Below are 19,501 nucleotides of genomic sequence, written 5' to 3' on the forward strand. Positions count from 1 at the left end.
TCAAGTCCCGATACAAAGTGAGGACAGATTAAGATCCTTAAAATTGTTTTCTCTTGAAAAAAGAAGGGTTAGAGGAGATCTGATTGAAGATTGTAAAGGGAACTGATTGTGTTGATGCATCAAAATATTTGATACTTAACAGTGAGATTAATAAGACTAGAGGACATATACATTTTGACAGGGTAGGAATCATCTTCAGCTAAGACACTTATATTTTTCTAACAGGGTGGTTGGTTTTGAAAATGAATTATTTCAGATGTTTTGGAGGAAGTAAATTTAAGTGAGTTTAAAAGAAAGCTTGATATATGAATGAGAAGGAGTGATTTTACTTCTTTTTTAAATTAATTAATTGTTTTAGTTTGGCTTAAAAGGTGAGACAGCCAAGATGGACCATCAGGTTCCTCCTTGACTCTAAACATTATGATATGTTTTATGTGCTATATGAATATGCAATAGGTATACAAGTTATCATTCGTTATGATGGTCATGGTCACATGACTTCAAAATAACAGTTTTTGTCTAACACTGAAAAAATTCTCATACACCAGAAGCAATACAAAGTGATATATTGACTTTAAAATTCTACTTGCAATAATTTTTTTATTCTTACAAATATTAACTTTAAAATTAAACATGCAATTATTACTTGAGTCAGATTATCTAAGTGGGTTCCAAAGATGGCATAAGAGGGTTCACAAAAAAAATACATTAAGAATACTATAAAGTATTTCAGATAAATTTCACATTACTGTCTAGTTGAACTTGTGGCACACTACGAGTTTTACTATTTCATGATAGAGGCATATTGGATTCCTTTTTACATGTATATATATAAATGCCATTTGTGTGTGTGTGTGTGTGTGTGTGAATGGGTGGAAACATCATATATCATATAAAAGAGAAAGGAGAATACTGTCTAAAGTTTGAGAACCACTAATCTAAAAAATCCTAAAAGTTTCACATCTTGGATTATCTGTTAGACACACACATGTATAAACAGCTCTGGTTAAAATTTTGTTACTTTTATTTGTAAGATTCCAATACAGGAAGTAACCTCTCCAATATAAAGTAGAACAGAAAATACAGTAATAGTCTCAAATAATTCTAGATTTTTATCCCAACTTTTATAAAATTATAAAATTGAGATATATTATTATTTTTATTCTGGATACGGTATAACATAGCCAGTAAAAATCATTACAAGGAATTAACTACTTAACCTTTCAGAATAATGTAAGCCAAAATATTATATACATATACACAGATGTAATAACTTTAATAGTTCCTCAGAAATGTGTTTCAAAATATTCTTCATCACTTGATGATGACTGATTATCACCATTATGACCTTCACTATCACTAAACTCATTATCTGAAATATCTGATTCTACACTTGATGAGCTATCAGCATCACTGCAACTGCATGATACATCACCAAAATTTCCATCTGAAAGCACCAAGAAAAATTTCAAACGAAATAGCTCGAGTTCTAATAAATTTATAAAAGGTTGAGGCAAATTTAAATTCTCCATTAATTTTTCTAAATCTAGCATATTCAACTGTAAGAGTCTAGAAGTGAAATTACAACCATCTTCATAACAATCCCCCTTATAATTTTTAAAATGAAATCTTCCTTCTGTGTTAAAGAGAGCCTCCATAAATATTTCAGCTTCTTTTCCAATTTTTTTATTATTGGCACCTGCATTAATTCTTTTTCTCAAAGTTTCATGCTGACCGTAACAACATTGGTCTGGTTTGGACAACAGCTGTACTCTTTCATTTTCCAATTCTTGGGGTATCAAAATTCCTTCAGAAAATGATACATTTATAGGATGTACAGACTCCTCCATACAAGTTTTATTAACTTTTGTTTCAATATTCCTCAAACCTCCTTGTATTTGATCATCAGAAAACAATCCTGAAGAAGTTCCTGCATCTTCTGGTACAAAATAACCTAAATAAAATTCTTTTCTTACATCCTCATTTTGGTAGCTTAGTATTTCTTTCACAAAGGGATTAGATAAATCATCTAAACACTTTCTTCTACTTGAAACAAGGTTATAAAGAGTTGGAACACTTTTTTGATTTATCCTGCTACTGGGTTCATGTTCTATTTCATCAGTTGATGGAGTATTTTTGAGCAAATGTACATTGTCTGAAGCTACAGAACTTTTAACATCACTTTTTGTTTCATCAGCTGGCAGGCTACTTTCATGGTACTGTATAATGTCTGAAAGTTTTCCAGTGTTACAAGCATGTTCCAATTCACCAACTGTCAAGCTACTTCTGAAGCAGGGGAGGATATCTGAAGTTACTACAGTGTTGGCAACATCTGGAACTACTGGACAACAAACAGAAACTGAAGTTGAGATAGGCCTATTAACAGCACCTGAACATGAAAAATTATTTGGAACATCCAAAACTACAGAACAATTAACAGTGCTTGCAACTGAAATGCTATTATTGGAACCTGGAACTACTTGAGTTTTCATAGCACCATTTAAGAGATGGGTCAAACAGATGTAAAAAATTTTTCTTATACAAGTTTGTTGAAGTGTTAAACTCAGCTGACCAAACAAACTGGTCATTATTACTCGTTTCCCTTTTAGTTTCTCCAACAGTGAATGGTGCACACACAAAGTCCTGCTATTCTGGACAAAACTACTTATACTTTCTTCAATCTCTGCCGTTCTTGGGTGGAAAAATCCTGATGATAAATAACACAGCATCACATACATTTATTAGACATTAAAGCAATTTTACACAATGACAAATAAGAAAAGCTCTTTAATGGTTAATTCAAAAATATATTTTAATAGTGTTGATAGTTTGATAAAGGTTGTTTCTTGAAGTTTGAACACAAACAATTTTGAAGCAATGGATGTCAGATAGAAAACACCACCAATTCAAGGGCTAATACTGCCAGACCAAGTACTTGGATTTGACAGTCACCCCTATATTGTAATCATAGCTGCAGAGTGCAAAGAACAGGACCTCGGAGCCACTGCTTGCCCTTGTTTGTGTAAACTGAATGTGTGATAATGAACCTACAACAACCAAATCATTCATATTTTCCAATACAGTTACACTTTAAAACAAGTTTTGTACATCCTATTAATTTAACTATGCTACCAACAGATTCTTTTTTCAGTAAGTATAATAAAAAAATGAGATTTTGAAATGCCACCTAGAAAGTCTGAGGTGTTAGTAAAGTAGTTCTAAACTAGACATCACAAGTTCCATCTCAGCACTATGCTTTTTTGGATATAAAAATTGATTTAGGTTCAGTTTTGTTGGCTGTCATTCCTAATTTTGAACTACTGATTAGAGGGATGGCAGCCTGTAAGCAGCAACCTACTGTCTCCATTAACAATATATTAACAGTGACTCTTAAAATGTGTACATGAATTGAAGCGTAGGGAAAAAAAAACAACCTCAGAGACCTGTATAAACACAACAGATATTTGATCAAATTAACCAAAAAATATTAGCATGACTGACTTAATATACAACAGATAAAATATGGCTTTTAGTTAAGTACCAGATTGTTTTGCTAGTTGAAAAAGAAACTTTTTTTTTCCATAGTAATATCTACATAAATAATACATTTGCACTTGTGTGTCCAGAACTTTTCTTACAAATTTCTCAATCAAATGTTACAGATCTCATAATGTTAGAAAGGCCTTTGTCCAAGGAGACCAAACTGTATATGGACTTTTCATTTAAGAACTGTCTCACCTGTTTTTTTGCTTGGTCAAATTTTTCAATGCAACAAGTATCATATACAATTGCACAAGGTTGTTGTCATCTTGGAATGACTGGCTTTGATTTCAACTTTAGTTTTTTTTTTTTTTACTTCTAAAGTATTTCACACAATCAACAAAAAGAAAAATGAACATTACAATAAATAACAACTTCTATGGGCATAGTTAATTGAAAACCATATCCTTATCATGCTGTGAACACACATTCAGACATTTATGCACATTTGTCTTCATTACTATTTTACATTTCTCAATTTTTCTTTCAAAGTTTCTGGTGCACACAGTTGAGTTGAGTACATTAACCCTAATGAAGCCATAGACGTGAAACGTTGGTCGGAAGAATAAGAAATACGAAATTATCTGGAAGGTAGAGGTAATTTTTCTTTCTAAACTTTATACCAATTTACTTTCTTTGCAATAATTTAGTTTTGGTTTATTTCATAGACTGTATAAACACCTTCTACACACTTTTTATTTACTACAGGTTTTAAACTTGTAAACCTATGTCGTACACTGAATACTCATAATTGTTTCACACTCTGTACACTGTTATAAATATTATTACTTTATTATTTAATTTACCTGTACTTTTATCAAATAAAGTTACAACTATGTAAATTTTTTTGTCTGATGGTGTAAAATGTTTTACAAATACATCAGGGTTTATCATTCTAACATATAATGCCTGCAAGAGAGAACAGCTTAAGTGGCATGCATGAAAATGATAGAATAAGGAAAACTACTGCAAATAATTTGTGGGTACATTCAATATTTTGAGGGAAACTCACAAACAGTTAATTGATTATTTTTCTTAGTGCTGAGTTATATTCTTTTTCACATTAAGCAGTCAACTTGTGCACAAACTGTGTATTCTAGAAAGTTTCCCATGTAATTCTTGCCAAGTAAGAATGTATCTCAGATTTCATGATTTGAAATAAATATTTTTGAAAAATTTAAATCAAATTACAGTAACATGTATGTTCTACTTTGGTTTGTGAAATTTATAAAAAAAACAATAAAGGTTAAACTGACAGATCAAAACGAAAACTTTTTCTAGTTTATTTTGTGTCGCATTTTGGGCAGATGCCTTTCATCAGTTAGTAATGACCATGTTACAATGAAATTAGGCTCAGAAAATCCATTGTAACATGGTCTTTATTGTCTGACAAATGGCATCTGCTTGAAATGTCACTCGACTAGAAAAAAGTTTTATTTAAATATGACAGTTTAATCTTTAACCATTTATCCAAGTGTTTTCTTCTCACGACACTCATTCAATGATTTATAAAAGTAGCACAAAGCTTTTAAAAACTAAGATTAAAGGCAAAAGTCAGTTCTTCTATTGTTGTCACAATTCTGTAAGTAACATTTTTACAAAAAGATGGGCTCACCTTTATCTATTATCAGTGTTGTTTCTTTCAGCCTGTGTTTCAACACATTAAAAGATGGATCAATAGGACTATTAACACCACCATCTTCTTCAGGTGTTAGTAACTGCGATGATCTTACCACTGCTGCCAACAAGCTTGGAATGCTAGAAAAGACATTTGAACACATTGTTCTATATTTACAATTCAAAATTTTCATATAAACCAAGAATATCTAAGGCTTTCTAAGATATATTAACATGTGAAAACAATATAACAGAAAAAAAAAACACCACTGTTCACTGGAAAATTGTTAACCAACTGCTCACTGAGCAGGTTTTACTTCACAATAAAAACAATTATATGAGAAAAAGTATTTACAGAATAGATCCTAATATCTTGTTATTAATTTTAAACTAAATATACCATTAAATTAAAGGGTTTCCAGCATAAACATGTTTTTCTAAGTTTCAGTATTGGATTATAATAATGTTCATTCAGTTATACGACAAGTAAAATTCAGTATTTAATAATACAAATTAGAAATTTGTACTAAATTAATATTCCTGTGGCCCCTTCAATTTCTGCTTTATATAAAACTTGGCCTTAATTGAGGACAGTTAGGAATCACACGCACTTAAAATATGAAGTGTATATAAATAAACCACAGCTTATGAACACCTTGATAACATTACATTTTCTGAAAGATAACCTTTTTTTCCTTCCTCAGCTTTCATGAAAAATAGTCAAGATTAGCTATGTTCTCAGTAGCAATTCAATGACCACAGATACTTTGGTAATTTTTGGCTAGTAAAATTTAAACCATTTATAAAACTGGAATGTGTTTTGACTCTCTCTCTCTCTTTCTACATATATATAAATATATGTACATGCTTTAGAGAACAATAAAAATGTTGAATCTTAAAGAAATTAGCTGTTTTCTAAATCAACACAGCTCATAAAAATAATTAACATCAGTCAATAATATCCTGGCCAACAATATGTAACTTTTACATTATAATAATATGCTACAATTGTTTTTTTAATACACTGTATTCCATATTCCATTGTTATTACATGATAACCCCTTTTAATGCATCAAATACATGTTCACACGAACAAGTTGTTGTTACTGAGTTGAACTTCATTGTTTGGTTTTTATAAGTTAAGGCTGATGGAAGCCTCTCAACATCTACAGGTGACACACAGGATTGCAAAACATAAGATGTGAAAAGAAAAAGACTAAATTTTTGTCCTCAAACCCAGACTCCTTTGCAAACGAAAGATTCTGCCCAGGTTTGGGAGAGCCTGGCTGTCTCTTGTATTATTCAAACTCCCATCAAATTAAGGCTAAAATATTCTCAGCTGAAAGCACAGAACCTAAAATCTGAGAAACAACAGAGAAAGTAATAGTAGTTGTAATAGTGTTATTCATGACAAAATTCAGAATTCATGGTTCAAATAAGGTAATTCCATGAAATGTTTACTTTCAATCAAAACAGTAGGTTAAACTACTAATTTGAGGTAGAAAAAAAAGCAAAAAAATATTAATCAAGTGCAAGGATGGAAGTAGGAGCAAGATATTGTAATTCTAAACCTGAAGGTGCCTAAATGTCGCTGAATAGTAAAGAGGAAGTAACATGCATGAGGTGAACGTGTTGAGCGCCTACTGGTGGAAAATTGCCATTTATTTGCATGCAATAATGCAGTAGAACCATGTTGAACGTAGAGTAAGTTGATTGGTTGGCATTTACTGGTGCAAAGCAAGTAGGCTATCTGCACCAAACAACTGGTCAAAAAATAAAAATAAGTGTAAAATTATTGAAATACATAAAATGGAATAATGTTACAACAAAACAAAGTACAATTTTCGAATTAAAACTTAAGTAGAGTTAAAAGGCCAATGGCTCAACACAAGGTTTGGCCTGGAAAAGCATGCTATCACACTGCTCACTCCAACTCGACTATTAACTGACACAGAGCTAAGACTTGAATAGAGGATTGTAATTCATGTATGGGACAAGCACAGCCGTGATAGCACCAGAATATATAGACTTAGATGTGATGTCAGCAAGCTTGTTCCCATGAATATCAATGTGGCCTGGTATCCCAAAAAACTAGATAGAAAAAGATAGTTTTGAATATCGACAAGAACAGGGTGAAAATTGATGCGAATCAATTCCAATGCCAGCAGAAAGTTAGCAAGTTGGTATAAATAGTATAGTTCAAATACTGCACAGCCTATATGTGATCCAGTCTGTGGACAAATATTCCAGTGACTGAGGACAGAAACAAATAATTATTTTGAATTTCAGGGCTGCAGCAGAAGATAGGCCCAAGGAAACACCTGAAGCCAAAAAAAGTGGATTTGGGCAGTCACTGGAAGGAGTGGAAAGGACAGAGATGGAAGTAGATGTAGATTCATTAACTCTTTTACCCATGAAGGACAAAATACTCTTCAGATGTTTTGCAAATGATTCTGCAACCCCACTCTTGTAGATGAACAGAGTACAGCAACATATGTCTAAGATGGAGTAGGAGGCAATAACTTCCAAGCCTTTGAGTAGGAGATACTATTTATAGTCTTCAAGCATTGCACCTCTTTCTTCTCCACCCACTTAGGGCAAGAGGAGTGTGAACCACTACAGTTAGCACAGTGTGGTTCCAATTCACACTCGTAGGCATTGTGGTCTTTGCCACCATAACAAGCACATGTTAAAGAACTATGACATGATGTCTTTGAGTGATGAAACCCCAGACACTGGAAACATCTGAAAGGGTTGGGAATGTATGGCCATACCTTGCACTTCAGATAACCTACTTTGACTGTGGCAGGAGGATGTGGTAATGTAAGCATCAATGTCAGAACATCAGTAAGTATCATAATACTGTTGTTGCAAATGGAGATTCAGCACACTGCAGAAACCCCTTGATTGAAGAAACCAGTAAGGATCTCCTACTTGTGAATATTCTTTAAATTCCTCTTGAGGAGTTCAAAGTTGCATGGGGAGTAACCTCGATGGATATATTCCTGATGGCCTTCAATTTCAAGAGGAGTTTGGTATGTTGTTGTCAAGATATTTCCACCAAAGTGTATCCAGAGCATAACTTCCTTACAGACTTGGGGAAGCAAGTAAGTCCCTCTAACCCCTTTTGAATAAAAAAGGGAGACGTATCTCAGAATGGCTGGTATGGGTAGTAACACTTTTACTAATAAAGCAGAGAACATTTCGACCTTCTTAGGTCATCTTCAGGTTAACCAAGAGAGTTGCAAACCTAGAAAGGTCAAAATGTTGTTCTCTGCTTTATTAGTAAAAGCGTTAACACCTATACCAACCCTTCTGAGATACATGTTTATTTCAAGTGGGTTTTCTCATCATCAAGAAAAAAAGGGAGGCATCTGTCCTCAGGATTTCTTGGATAAGGAATGCATAATTAGAAATTAAAATACAGAACTGAGTGTGACTGTGACTATACAACAGAGTTGTATATACATGGTCATTTTTTGATAACCTGTTGTTGTTGTTTTTTCCATTTTTATTGATTTTCTAGAATGGGGGTATTCATAATAAAGACAATACATTTTAGTGCCCACTGACCCCCCATGGAAGTCCCCTTACCATGTACAAGAATCCATCTGAAAAGGAACAAGGGATAGGTGGGAGTTTCAAGGTTAGTGGGGAGTAAAAGAATTTCAACATATGAAGGGTAACACTGAATGAAAGAAGCTAATAACATAGTATATTTATGAAATTAATAGATGGAACTCTCTCAATATAAAGAAAACAACAGGCTGTATCATCCAATGTTAATTAAAGTTTCATTTTAATTATAAGAAACATTACTTTAGAATTTGGATGTTTATTTTCACTTTAAAATGAAATTTAAATATGAATATATTCAACATGACCTGAGCTTGGATTAGCATTTCTTCTCATAGACATTTTTTAACAATCTATGAAAAAACAAAGTGTTGGTTAATGTCAAGTGTTATTCACATAAAATATATTTTTCCAACACCCAATTCACATGTAGAGAATCAATAGAAACTCATTACAAGCTCTGTTGATTTCACAGTTAAAATCTTCTAGCATTACCATCAGTTATTAACCCTTAAACAGCAGGAATGTTACAGGTAGAACATCAATTGATAATGACCACTGTTTAAGGGTCAACAAGTCTTTCCAAGTGAAAGTAAATAAATGTACAAGTCAGCTGCATTATACCTACATGTATATAGCTCTGAAAAGGATTTTTTGCCCCAAACCAAAGTTCTTCATGGTAGCTAGGGTAGGATAAGCTTGACTATAAATTGTGACAAAGTAGAGTTAAGAGAAAATAAACTGAGAAAAAGGTCAGTTTTATATTTAAAAGTTTCCTAAGTTACAATTATAGATAGCATGGTGTCACCCATCAACAGCAGTTCAAATATGTTTTCCCTCTTGTTACAACAAACTTTAACTAAACCAAGCTTTATCTTTTCAAGAATGTTTCATAGCTAACAAGTTATGAAACACATCAGTTTTATCACTGAATATCTACTATATTCAGTTGTCAATAAATCAGAAAAATATACCTAAACTTACCTAAATACCCATGGGGAATGAGGAAAACTAATAATACCTCGATGTAATTTCACGGAATCAGCTCCACATTCTAATAGCATCTGTGCACGATCAAAATGACCAGTGGCAAAAGCCAGCCATAAAGGACTATGACCTTGACAATTCTGTGCATCAACCTGAAAAAATGAAATTTATTCACTAAAGTTTAGGTGAAAGCAAAACTTCATTGCAAACAATTAAGCACTTCAAATAACAATTATAATTCTTTCAACATGAACATGAATCCAAACAAAGTGTATATTAAATAGGAGTGATGCAAAATAACACACTCACACACACAAAATAAAATAAATAATAATTACACATAACTGTTTTAAACAATTTATACAAAACTAGAAGATTACTGAAATTTGCTAATCAGTTAATTGTCAGGCTTATTAATTGATTACATTTAATTAACTGATTGATCTTACAAGACTTCATTAATCAGAATAACTGAAAACAGTAATCAGAAACACTAATTTCAATCAAATGATTATTTTCATGAGTCATAACACTAACTGATTAAGTTGAACCTTCAATTAATTAAACATAATACAGATAATTCATAATGGCAAGAATTTTCATTATCTCAGTAGTCAAAATAATCTAAAACAGTAATAATCAGAAACACTAATTTTGATTAATCAATTATTTTACGATACACTAATCATGCTTGTCAGGAAGCAATTAATTTAGTGCTTCACTTTAACTTTGTATGCAAGATTGTGTTCCCTTGTATGGGGCAAAAAACATTCTTGCTATAATTACTGAAGAGAAATTTGCTTTTCATTAACATACAAGGGAGAAAAAGCAAACTAATCTCTATAAATATATCTATATTCAGCAAGACTTAATTTATTCTGCCTAACATAAGTTAAATTTTCCTCCTAGGTAAGCAAAGTAAAAATAGGAGGATGCAATGTTATGAATGGTGTATAACACTCCAGGCTGCACTGATTCATCTTATCATGGGAACATGAGGCTCCCATGAGAGTTATGTTCTTATCACGATCTGACACTCCAAACCTACAGTGTACAGTCATTAAGTTCAACCTAATGTTGTTGCATCATTTTTAATGTATATATTAAAAGTTATTTATAAGTGACAATTTTTATGTTCTTACATCTTCCATATCAGTTCTTTCTCTGCATTTATTGACAATTTGTACATCTATTTTTGATACCCACCTATCAAATATTATTGACTTTATTCTTTCTTGAACAATATTCTACAAAAATATTTGACAGAATTACTTACCATTCTTGGAAAGCACCTACTACACTTAACTAACAGCTTGTAAACAGGAAATGTAAATATATTCATGAGTAGAAAGATTAAAAAAAGATTATGAAAATTAGTCTTCAGAAAAATGATACCTGTGAACCTGCGAGTAACATATATATTAATTTATTTACTTACCAGAGTTTCCCCAGAATTTCTATATCAAGGTCCTTGGGTTTCATACAAATATGTGGCTGCACAATGTTTGAATTATTTAGTAACCAAATTCTGAATTTCTAGAGTTAATAAAGTCAAGAATAGTTCAGTGTTATCAGGTTTATGACTTTTAACTTAGTTTGTTCCTTCACAAGTAGTGGCTATTGCCCAGAGAGTTTGATTAACTGAATGTACACATGGATGGTCCAATGAATTGATCCTGTACTGGAAAAGGAATGTTTACCATAATTACAACTTTACAACGTGCATCTATACAAAAATCTAACAAACTTTCAATAAAATGTACAAGTCTGTTGTACACAAAACATCAGACAAGTTACAAATGTACATGTGTTTAAGAGAAATGTGTATAAACTTACAGTGTCAGTCTGACTTGAAGTCTGACAAGCCATGTTTGTGTGAAGAATAGAAATTCTTTTATCCATTGTACAGTTTGTATCTTGCATTTTCATAACCTCTGAAACACAGATGGCCTATTGGCAGTTTGTATGCTGATCTGGATTGCAAAAGTGTTTTATACAATCCATTTCTGATTTTAAATCATATTTTATTCTGGCTGAACTGGCAAGACAAAACTTGCAGCCATATAAATCAATCCCAAGATGGTTCAGAGAAACTTCAACAAATGTTAAGTCATTTATTAAAAACCCTCAGTTAATTATATGGTTTTCGATAAATAGCCGAGTTACATACTCTTAAAACAAGTATTATAAACGTAATTTACTCAGTCAGTTTCAGCACCCAGACAATAGTCTAGGTAAGAAAATGGCCCATGAGCAAAAAAACAAGTTGGCTATCCCTATTCTAGAACTTCCATAATGTGCATCTACATTTTTATCACTACGTCTGTATATTTTACCCAGTACCTACTCTCCTCTTTCATGAACTGTCACAACATCCACCATGTTGGGTAGAATGAATAATTGATAACCCTGATAAAGTACATAATACCTTGTTAAATTGCACTCAGGATAGAAAGTCTTGTATAAACCAAAAAAACATTAATCTAAAATTAACTAAACTTGCATTACCGAACTTAAATGTACAAAACAAGACATGCTAAAGCTACAAGTAACACAAAATCAAACTACTAAAGTAAACTAATAAATTAGACAACTGTTACACACATCTTGTAGCATAAAAACAAGGTGTGAATTAGATATTTGTTACCATACTACTGCCACAAACATCTTTAATCTACTTAACAAAACTTGTTCACCTTTATGTTTGGATGGTGGAGTAAGTACTGCATCAACTCCACATGACTAGTTTTCAAAAATCTATCAGTGTCATTAATTTTCATTTGAACAAGAATGTGAAGGATTGTGTTTCCATGGTGATCCTCTTTTTGAATGTTTGCCCCATTTTCACAAAGCCTACTAATCAGTTCAACATCAGGATATTGCTGCACCAGATAATGAAGCATGGGAAATTGTAAAGTGTGTCGTAACTCCACTTCAGCTCCAAAGGCTAAAGATAACACAAACTACATTTATTACATAAAGAATTCTATTTCTGTTAAAATACTTTTATTCAGAAACTGATTGCAATAATAAAACATGGGGTTTCTTTGTTATAAAAAACAAACTGCTAAACCTTTTTTCTTAATACCTTGCATATATATTTGGCTTTTAGAATAGCAGAGTTTTGAATTTCAAAATTTTATTTTTTACACCTAAGTATTAGGTTCTTAATCCAAAGAATCATTTGGGTTAGTTCAAAGGATTATGGAAGCAGAATGTTCCAACAAATAAAGGTTGTTGGAATTTATATTCTCAAATGTGCTTCATATAATTAACCCTTGGATTTTCGCTGCTTTTTATAAGCCACATCCTATAAACAGCACACTCGCATTCAAGTGATGCAGGTTGATCATACCCCTGTATGGCAAATCAACAGTCAATGTGTTAACAAAAACATTTCGTATACTTTTTATATGAATACCAGAAATGAATGGTTTGGATGAAAGTGTTGCATTCATATACACAAGTTCTCTAAAATTATGCTATACTTGATATGTGAAACACAGCAAATAAGGAAACACTTTGCATAAAATAAAATTAACATGCACAGTAAAAGAAGGAAGCAAGTACAAGTGAAGAGAATAGACAAAACCTTCATATTCACATTAATGAGGTGAACACCAAAATTGAATAATTTTTATGATTGTTCCCTAAATTTCTCCAACCACTGAACCACTGAAGCCCTAGAACGATGTATTCACTAAATAAAAATTTGAGCTAAAATAATGTCAAAATGCTCCTTGTGCAATATCAAACAATCCTAGTTAATTTTGTCCATAACTATTCTCATCATATCTACTGAAAGAAGTTGAACGTTCAAGTCATACTCATTTGTACAAGTCTCTGTACTACCTCTTGCCTTGGATGTACCTAAACTTCTGAGCAATGGTGCAGACGGGATCAATTAAACAAGTATAAGATATCACAGAGTACTTGTTGTAGTACATAACTTTGTCTAAGATAAAATAATAGTGTAGCTTTACTACCTTTCATGTTTTTGTTTTTTTATGATGATTTCAACTAACTAAATGAAAACCACTGTATGAAAAGCATGAAAACTCAGCTGAATAAAGAAAGTTATGAAAGAACAAAGTCTGGTAATTTCTCATGTGTAACAAAGGTAACATACAGCACATATACCTCAAACTTATCTTAAAATAGTCCATGTAATCCAAACTAAATGTAATTTTAAAAAAACAGAACAAAGAGATGAAAAAAGACTGGTTTAGAAAGAGTTTAACAATGGATAGTTTTACAGTTCTAGCCTGACAGAAAAACTACAAAGCTACCCTTACCCACAATTCTTAAAGACAATTTCTTTCATGTCAGTTAGAAGCCTTATAAATTTACTGCTTTGATGCAACAAAGAACTATGATACAGCCAGCATCCAAGTCCCTATATAATATTTCTCATGCAAAGTTAGTTGTAACATAAAATATATATGATTATAAAAATCAACTATTTCAACTTAAAGTGCAAAACTGCAAGAGGAAGCAAACAATCCATCAGGAAATATATACAGATATTTTCATCACCATTTAAGGTAGGAACAAAAAAAAATTGCCAATTATCCAACATTCTACTTTCACATTAGCCCTGCTGGAAACAGTAACAGATAAATTTAATGAGTTTTATAATAATTTTTTTTTTTACATCTCATTTGTTACTCTATTGACAGAGCACACTGTATAAACTATTCAGAGAAAAAAAATGCAACATTGTCAATTACATGGTCAGTTATTACTGCCAACAAATGGAAATATAATCAGATTTTACTCTTCCATAATGGTAATTTTTATTAGGTTTTCTGCATATATTTACTTATAAAGCAGAACAGAAAGATGATAACCTTCCACTAATCCTAAAGTTTAATCCTACAATTATTGTTCCATTGGATCACACTTCATTGTTTGTGTTTCTGTGTCACGTTTTCCCTACTAAGGTCATATTTATTTTGAGGAATTTTAAAGGTCTATTTAATTTGGGGATTCATCTCCTACAATAATATATAATAGGAATGGTCTTTCATACATGTAATCTTAGGAATTTGGAATATTGCATGGAGAATATGTCATAAAAAGAGTAACATCTTCATCATGTTTCTATTCTTTTTTCTGCTTTGCACAAACATATTATCTTTGCTTCCATCTTCATGTCATGTAGCAGGCCCGGTGTGGTCAGGCAGATTAAGACATTCAACTCGTAATCTGAGGGTTTCGGGTTCAAATCCCTGTTGCACCAAACATAATCACCCTTTCAACTGTTGGGGCATTATAATGTGATGATCAGTCCCACTATTTGTTGGTAAAAGAGTAGCTCAAGAGTTGGCAGTGGGTGGTGATGACTAGCTGCCTTCCCTCTAGTCTTACACTGCTAAATCAGGGACAGCTGGTACAGATAGCCCTCATGTAGCTTTATGCAAAATTCCAAAACAAACAATCATGTCATGTAGACATTTCATACTTGCTCACTTGCCCCAAGTTTGATTACAAATCATAAATCAGCAAGCAAAGCAAATTTAACAAGGCAATATTTTTTTGAAGAGGGGAATGAAATGGCTGGCTGGTTGATTTGGTGTTTTATGGCACAAAGCAGCTAGGCTATCTGCTACAATGGAATACCATTCAGCAGATATATGAAATTATATAGAAGATGCCTTTATATTAGAATATCAAAATTTGTCACACCTTAAACTTCACAGAAAAATTCTGCTTATTACACAAATTAAGACCAATGATTGAAGTTAATTCAGCAAAAACTATAACTTTGAGAATATCGAAGTTTAAATTGTTTATCTCTGAATCATAAAAATTTAGGTGTAAGAAATAAAATATGTTAATATAAAGATTATACAGAACTAATGTTTCTTAAAATTATTTCTTTTATTGTAAAAAAAAACAACAATAGCAATTATTACACCATTAACAAGAAATTGATCTTATAAACCAAGAGACAACAATGATCTTGATAAATAAGTTTAGGAAGGAAGATGTTTCTGATTTATCTTGCACAAATTGCAAATCTGGGTTGTACCATCCAAAGGTTCATTCTTATCATGAATTGTCATTCCATACCAGTTTAGCTAGATAAAGTAGTTCTCAGAACAATGTTGTGGATTCATCAAGAATATCTGTGTGAAATTGGTTGGTTGGTTGATTTAGTGTTTTATGGCACAAAGCAGCTAGACTATCTGCGCTAAACGTCCAGTAAAAAGGTAAAGTAAATGTAGTAAAATTCATAAAAGGAAATGAAGATAAAAACAAAACAGCAATTAAAAAACATAAATAGCATAAAACAAATGTTAACATCCAGTGTGTGAAGTAGAATTTGTTTTCCAGATTGTTTAGAATTAAGCACAAAGCTACACAATGGGCTATCGAAAGAGAAATGGTGTACAATTTAGCAGTGAACACAAACTGAAAGGGGATTCTGTGTGCAACCACCGAATCACAGCAAACAATAGCAGAGCCCCCAGAGTTATCCGATTTCAAACCATCTGTATAAATGGCAATGGAAGGATGGTTCGAAAGATGTTCAAAAAACAGAAGGTGATACTTCCAATCAGACATATCTGTCTTCTTCAGGTGACTCAAAGAAAGTGTTTGTGTGTGTGTGTGCATTTTCTTATAGCAAAGCCACATTGGACTATCTGCTGAGTCCACCGAGGGGATTCAAACCCCTGATTTTAGCAATGTAAATCCATAGATTTACCACTGTACCAGCAGTGGATAATACCATTATGTCATCCATACATAGACCCAATTCATCCAACTGCCCTAGATGTGAAAACTAAAAGTAACAGTGGCGGACTGTCTATTATGAAAAAAATGTGGCCAACTGAGGAAGGAAAACAACCCCATGTGGGATGCTGTGGTAAAGACCGAGGTTTTGAAGCAAATATTAAAGACAACTGCAAACAACGAAGGCATACATGGAACTCTGTGTACAATCTCTGGACTGGAGAAGTGTGGAAGGCCTCTGTGCAGTGCCAAATCCCCTGATGGTGAACAGGGTCCAACATTTTCAATGCTGAAGTCCTGGCAGAGCCACAGTCCAGTTTTGATTGAATAAGGGCATGATAGATATTTAGCATGGAATATCGATCTGCCCCGCAAGAGAGGACATGGAGGATGTTCAGTGCCCTTGTACACTTGACACGCAGCTGCTTGATGTGTGGAATAAAAGTCAGCTTATGGTCATATATAAGTCCCAAGAACTTTGCTTCAGGGACCACGGGAAGCACAGCTTCACCAATATGGTGTTCAGAATCAGGGTGATTGATTGATTGATTTAGTGTTTTATGGCACAAAGCAGCTAGGCTATCTGTGCCAAATGTCCAGTAAAAAGGTAAAAATAAATTAAATGTAGTAAAATACATAAAAGGGAATGAAGGTAAAACAAAACATCATTGAAAAACAGAAAAAGTATAAAATCAATGTTGACACCTAGTCTACAATGTTAAGAGAGAAAGCAGAGTAAGAGAAGTTGTAAAGGACTCTCTCTAGCAAAATGGTAATGATCATAACCCACCAGGAAGACTAACAGGTAAGTACAAGAACCACTGTCAGTCACCTGAAGTTGGCCTTTCCAGTCCTGGTTCTGGGTTATGTTGTCATAACAGCCATTATCAAAAGGTAAAATAAGAAAAGTGTTGAAAGACACACAGCAAAATTGTAGTAAAAATTAGCCAAATGTCCTATGAAAAGCTAAAAGTAAAGTAAATGTAGTAAAATTTGTAAAAGGAAACAAAGGTACAAACAAAACAGCAATTAAAAACAGAAAATGGCATAAAACCAATGTTGGCATCCAGTCTACAAAGTTGTAAAGGACTTCCTATAGCAGAATGATAATGATCACAACCTGCCAGGAAGACTAATAGGTAAGAACAAGAACCACCGTCAGTCACCTGAAGTTGGTCTTTCCAGTCCTGGCTCCGGGCTATGTGTCATTATGGCCAGTACTAAAAGGTAAAGTAATAAGAGTGTTAAATGACATGCAGCAAAAGTGTAATAACTCTCCAGGACAACTAACGAGTAGTTCAAACAGCAGCGTTAGTCATCTGAAGTTGGCCTTTCCAGTCCTGGTGTCAAGTTATTTAATGTTCTGGCCATTTTACAATGTTAAATTGAACTAGAGAGATTGAGACTCTTAAAAGGGAACCACAATTAAAAAGGTGTAATGAATAAATATCAAACACTTAAATGAGGTTAAAAAGATAAATGGCCATTAAAAAACTAAAAACTTTATCAATGTGGACAGTGTCACCATCACCAATAACACTGTCCAAAGTTACAGACAAACCCTGGGACAGAACATGTTTAAAATAGTGCCATCATTGAGAGTCATAACGATGGCAAAAAAGTAAAATGTGGCTTACAGTGATTTCAGTGTTACACAAACTACACACTGGTGCATCAGTTCCAGATAAAAGAAAACGATAAGTTAAAAAACTGTGACCAATGCGTGATCTAGTTAGAACAACTTCCTCATTCCGAACCTAATGGAAGCTAAACAGCCAAAGCCCAATACAGGGTTTTATTTGAAAAAGCTTGTTGTCACGTTGCTCACTCCAAGTGAACTGCCAGCTGGCACAGAGCCGAGCCTTGAATACAGGACCATAGTCCATGTACGGAATAGGCACAGTGGTGATAGTGCCGGAGCAGATAGATTTAGCTGCTATGTCTGCAAGCACATTCCCACAAATACCAACGTGGCCTGGTATCCAGAAAAACTGGATAGAAGTAGATGTTAATGAGAAATGGGCCAGTCGGTTTTGAATATCAGTGAAAACAGGGTTTGAACCAACATGAAGTGATTCCAAGGCCAGCAGAGAACTAAGGGAGTCAGTATAAATAGTGCAGTCAGAGTACTGCTCAGCTTCAATATGATCCAGGGGAAGAGATATGGCGTACAGTTCAGCAGTGAACACAGAAGCTGCAGAGGGGATTCTGCGTGCAACCACCGAACCACAACAAACCATGGCAGAGCCATGTATAAATTGGAATAGAAAGGTTGTTCGAAAGATGTTCAGTAAATAAAAGATGGTACTTCCAATCCGGAGTGTCTGCCTTTTTCAGATGACTTAAAGAAAGGTCACATTTCAGGACTGTAATAAGCCATGGGGGGGGATGGGCTGACCAGTAGATTCTGCAATGTTATCCAAAGACAAACCCAATTCATCCAATTACACCTGGACAAGAAGGCCAAAAGAAGCAATGGCAGATCGTCTGTTGTGAAAAAGTAAGGCCCACTGAGGAAGGAAAACACATCCCCAAGTGGGATGCTTTGGTAAGGAGCAAAGTTTCGAAGAATACAGTAAAGACAGTTGCAAACGGCGAAGGTGCAAAGAAGGTTTGTGAGATTCCACGTATAAGCTCTGAACTAGAGAGGTGTGGAAAGCCCCAGTGCAGAGTCGAAGTCCTTGATGATGAATGGGGCACAGCATCTTTAAGGCCGAGGGTCTGGCAGAGCCATAGACCATTGATCCACAGTCGAGTTTTGAACGAATAAGAGCACAATATATCTTTAACATAGAACATCGATCTGCTCCCCAACTGGCAGTAGAGAGGACACGGAGGATGTTCAGTGCTCTTGTGCATTTGACCCAAAGCTGGTTTAAGTGTGGTATAAAGGTCAGCTTACGGTCAAAGATAAGCCCCAAGAACTTGGTCTCAGGGACCACTAGCAGCAAAACTTCACCGATACGGAGTTCAGGATCAGGGTGGATACCTCGTTGGCACCAAAAGTGCATGCAAACGGTTTTAGAGAGAGAAAAATTAA

General features: G+C 33.7%; 1 protein-coding gene across 13 annotated transcripts in view; it reads right to left on the reverse strand.

Annotated features, from left to right (window-relative positions):
- Positions 1-1,003: 1,003 nt before the first annotated feature.
- The window catches only part of LOC143253720 (uncharacterized), a 52,022-nt gene continuing 33,524 nt past the window's right edge, over positions 1,004-19,501 (reverse strand). For 12 of the 13 annotated variants that reach the window (XM_076508011.1, XM_076508008.1, XM_076508014.1 and 9 more), the window contains 4 exons: positions 12,417-12,667; positions 9,718-9,872; positions 5,156-5,298; positions 1,004-2,707 (listed from right to left, as the gene is read on the reverse strand). In XM_076508011.1, coding sequence (XP_076364126.1) covers positions 1,287-2,707; positions 5,156-5,298; positions 9,718-9,872; positions 12,417-12,667 — 1,970 coding nt within the window. In that variant the 3' untranslated portion in view covers positions 1,004-1,286. The remainder of the gene's footprint in view (positions 2,708-5,155; positions 5,299-9,717; positions 9,873-12,416; positions 12,668-19,501) is intronic. The other variant, XM_076508022.1, reaches the window with a different exon arrangement.

This window comes from Tachypleus tridentatus, chromosome 6 (genome assembly GCF_004210375.1).
Source record: "Tachypleus tridentatus isolate NWPU-2018 chromosome 6, ASM421037v1, whole genome shotgun sequence".
Lineage (NCBI taxonomy): Eukaryota > Metazoa > Arthropoda > Merostomata > Xiphosura > Limulidae > Tachypleus > Tachypleus tridentatus.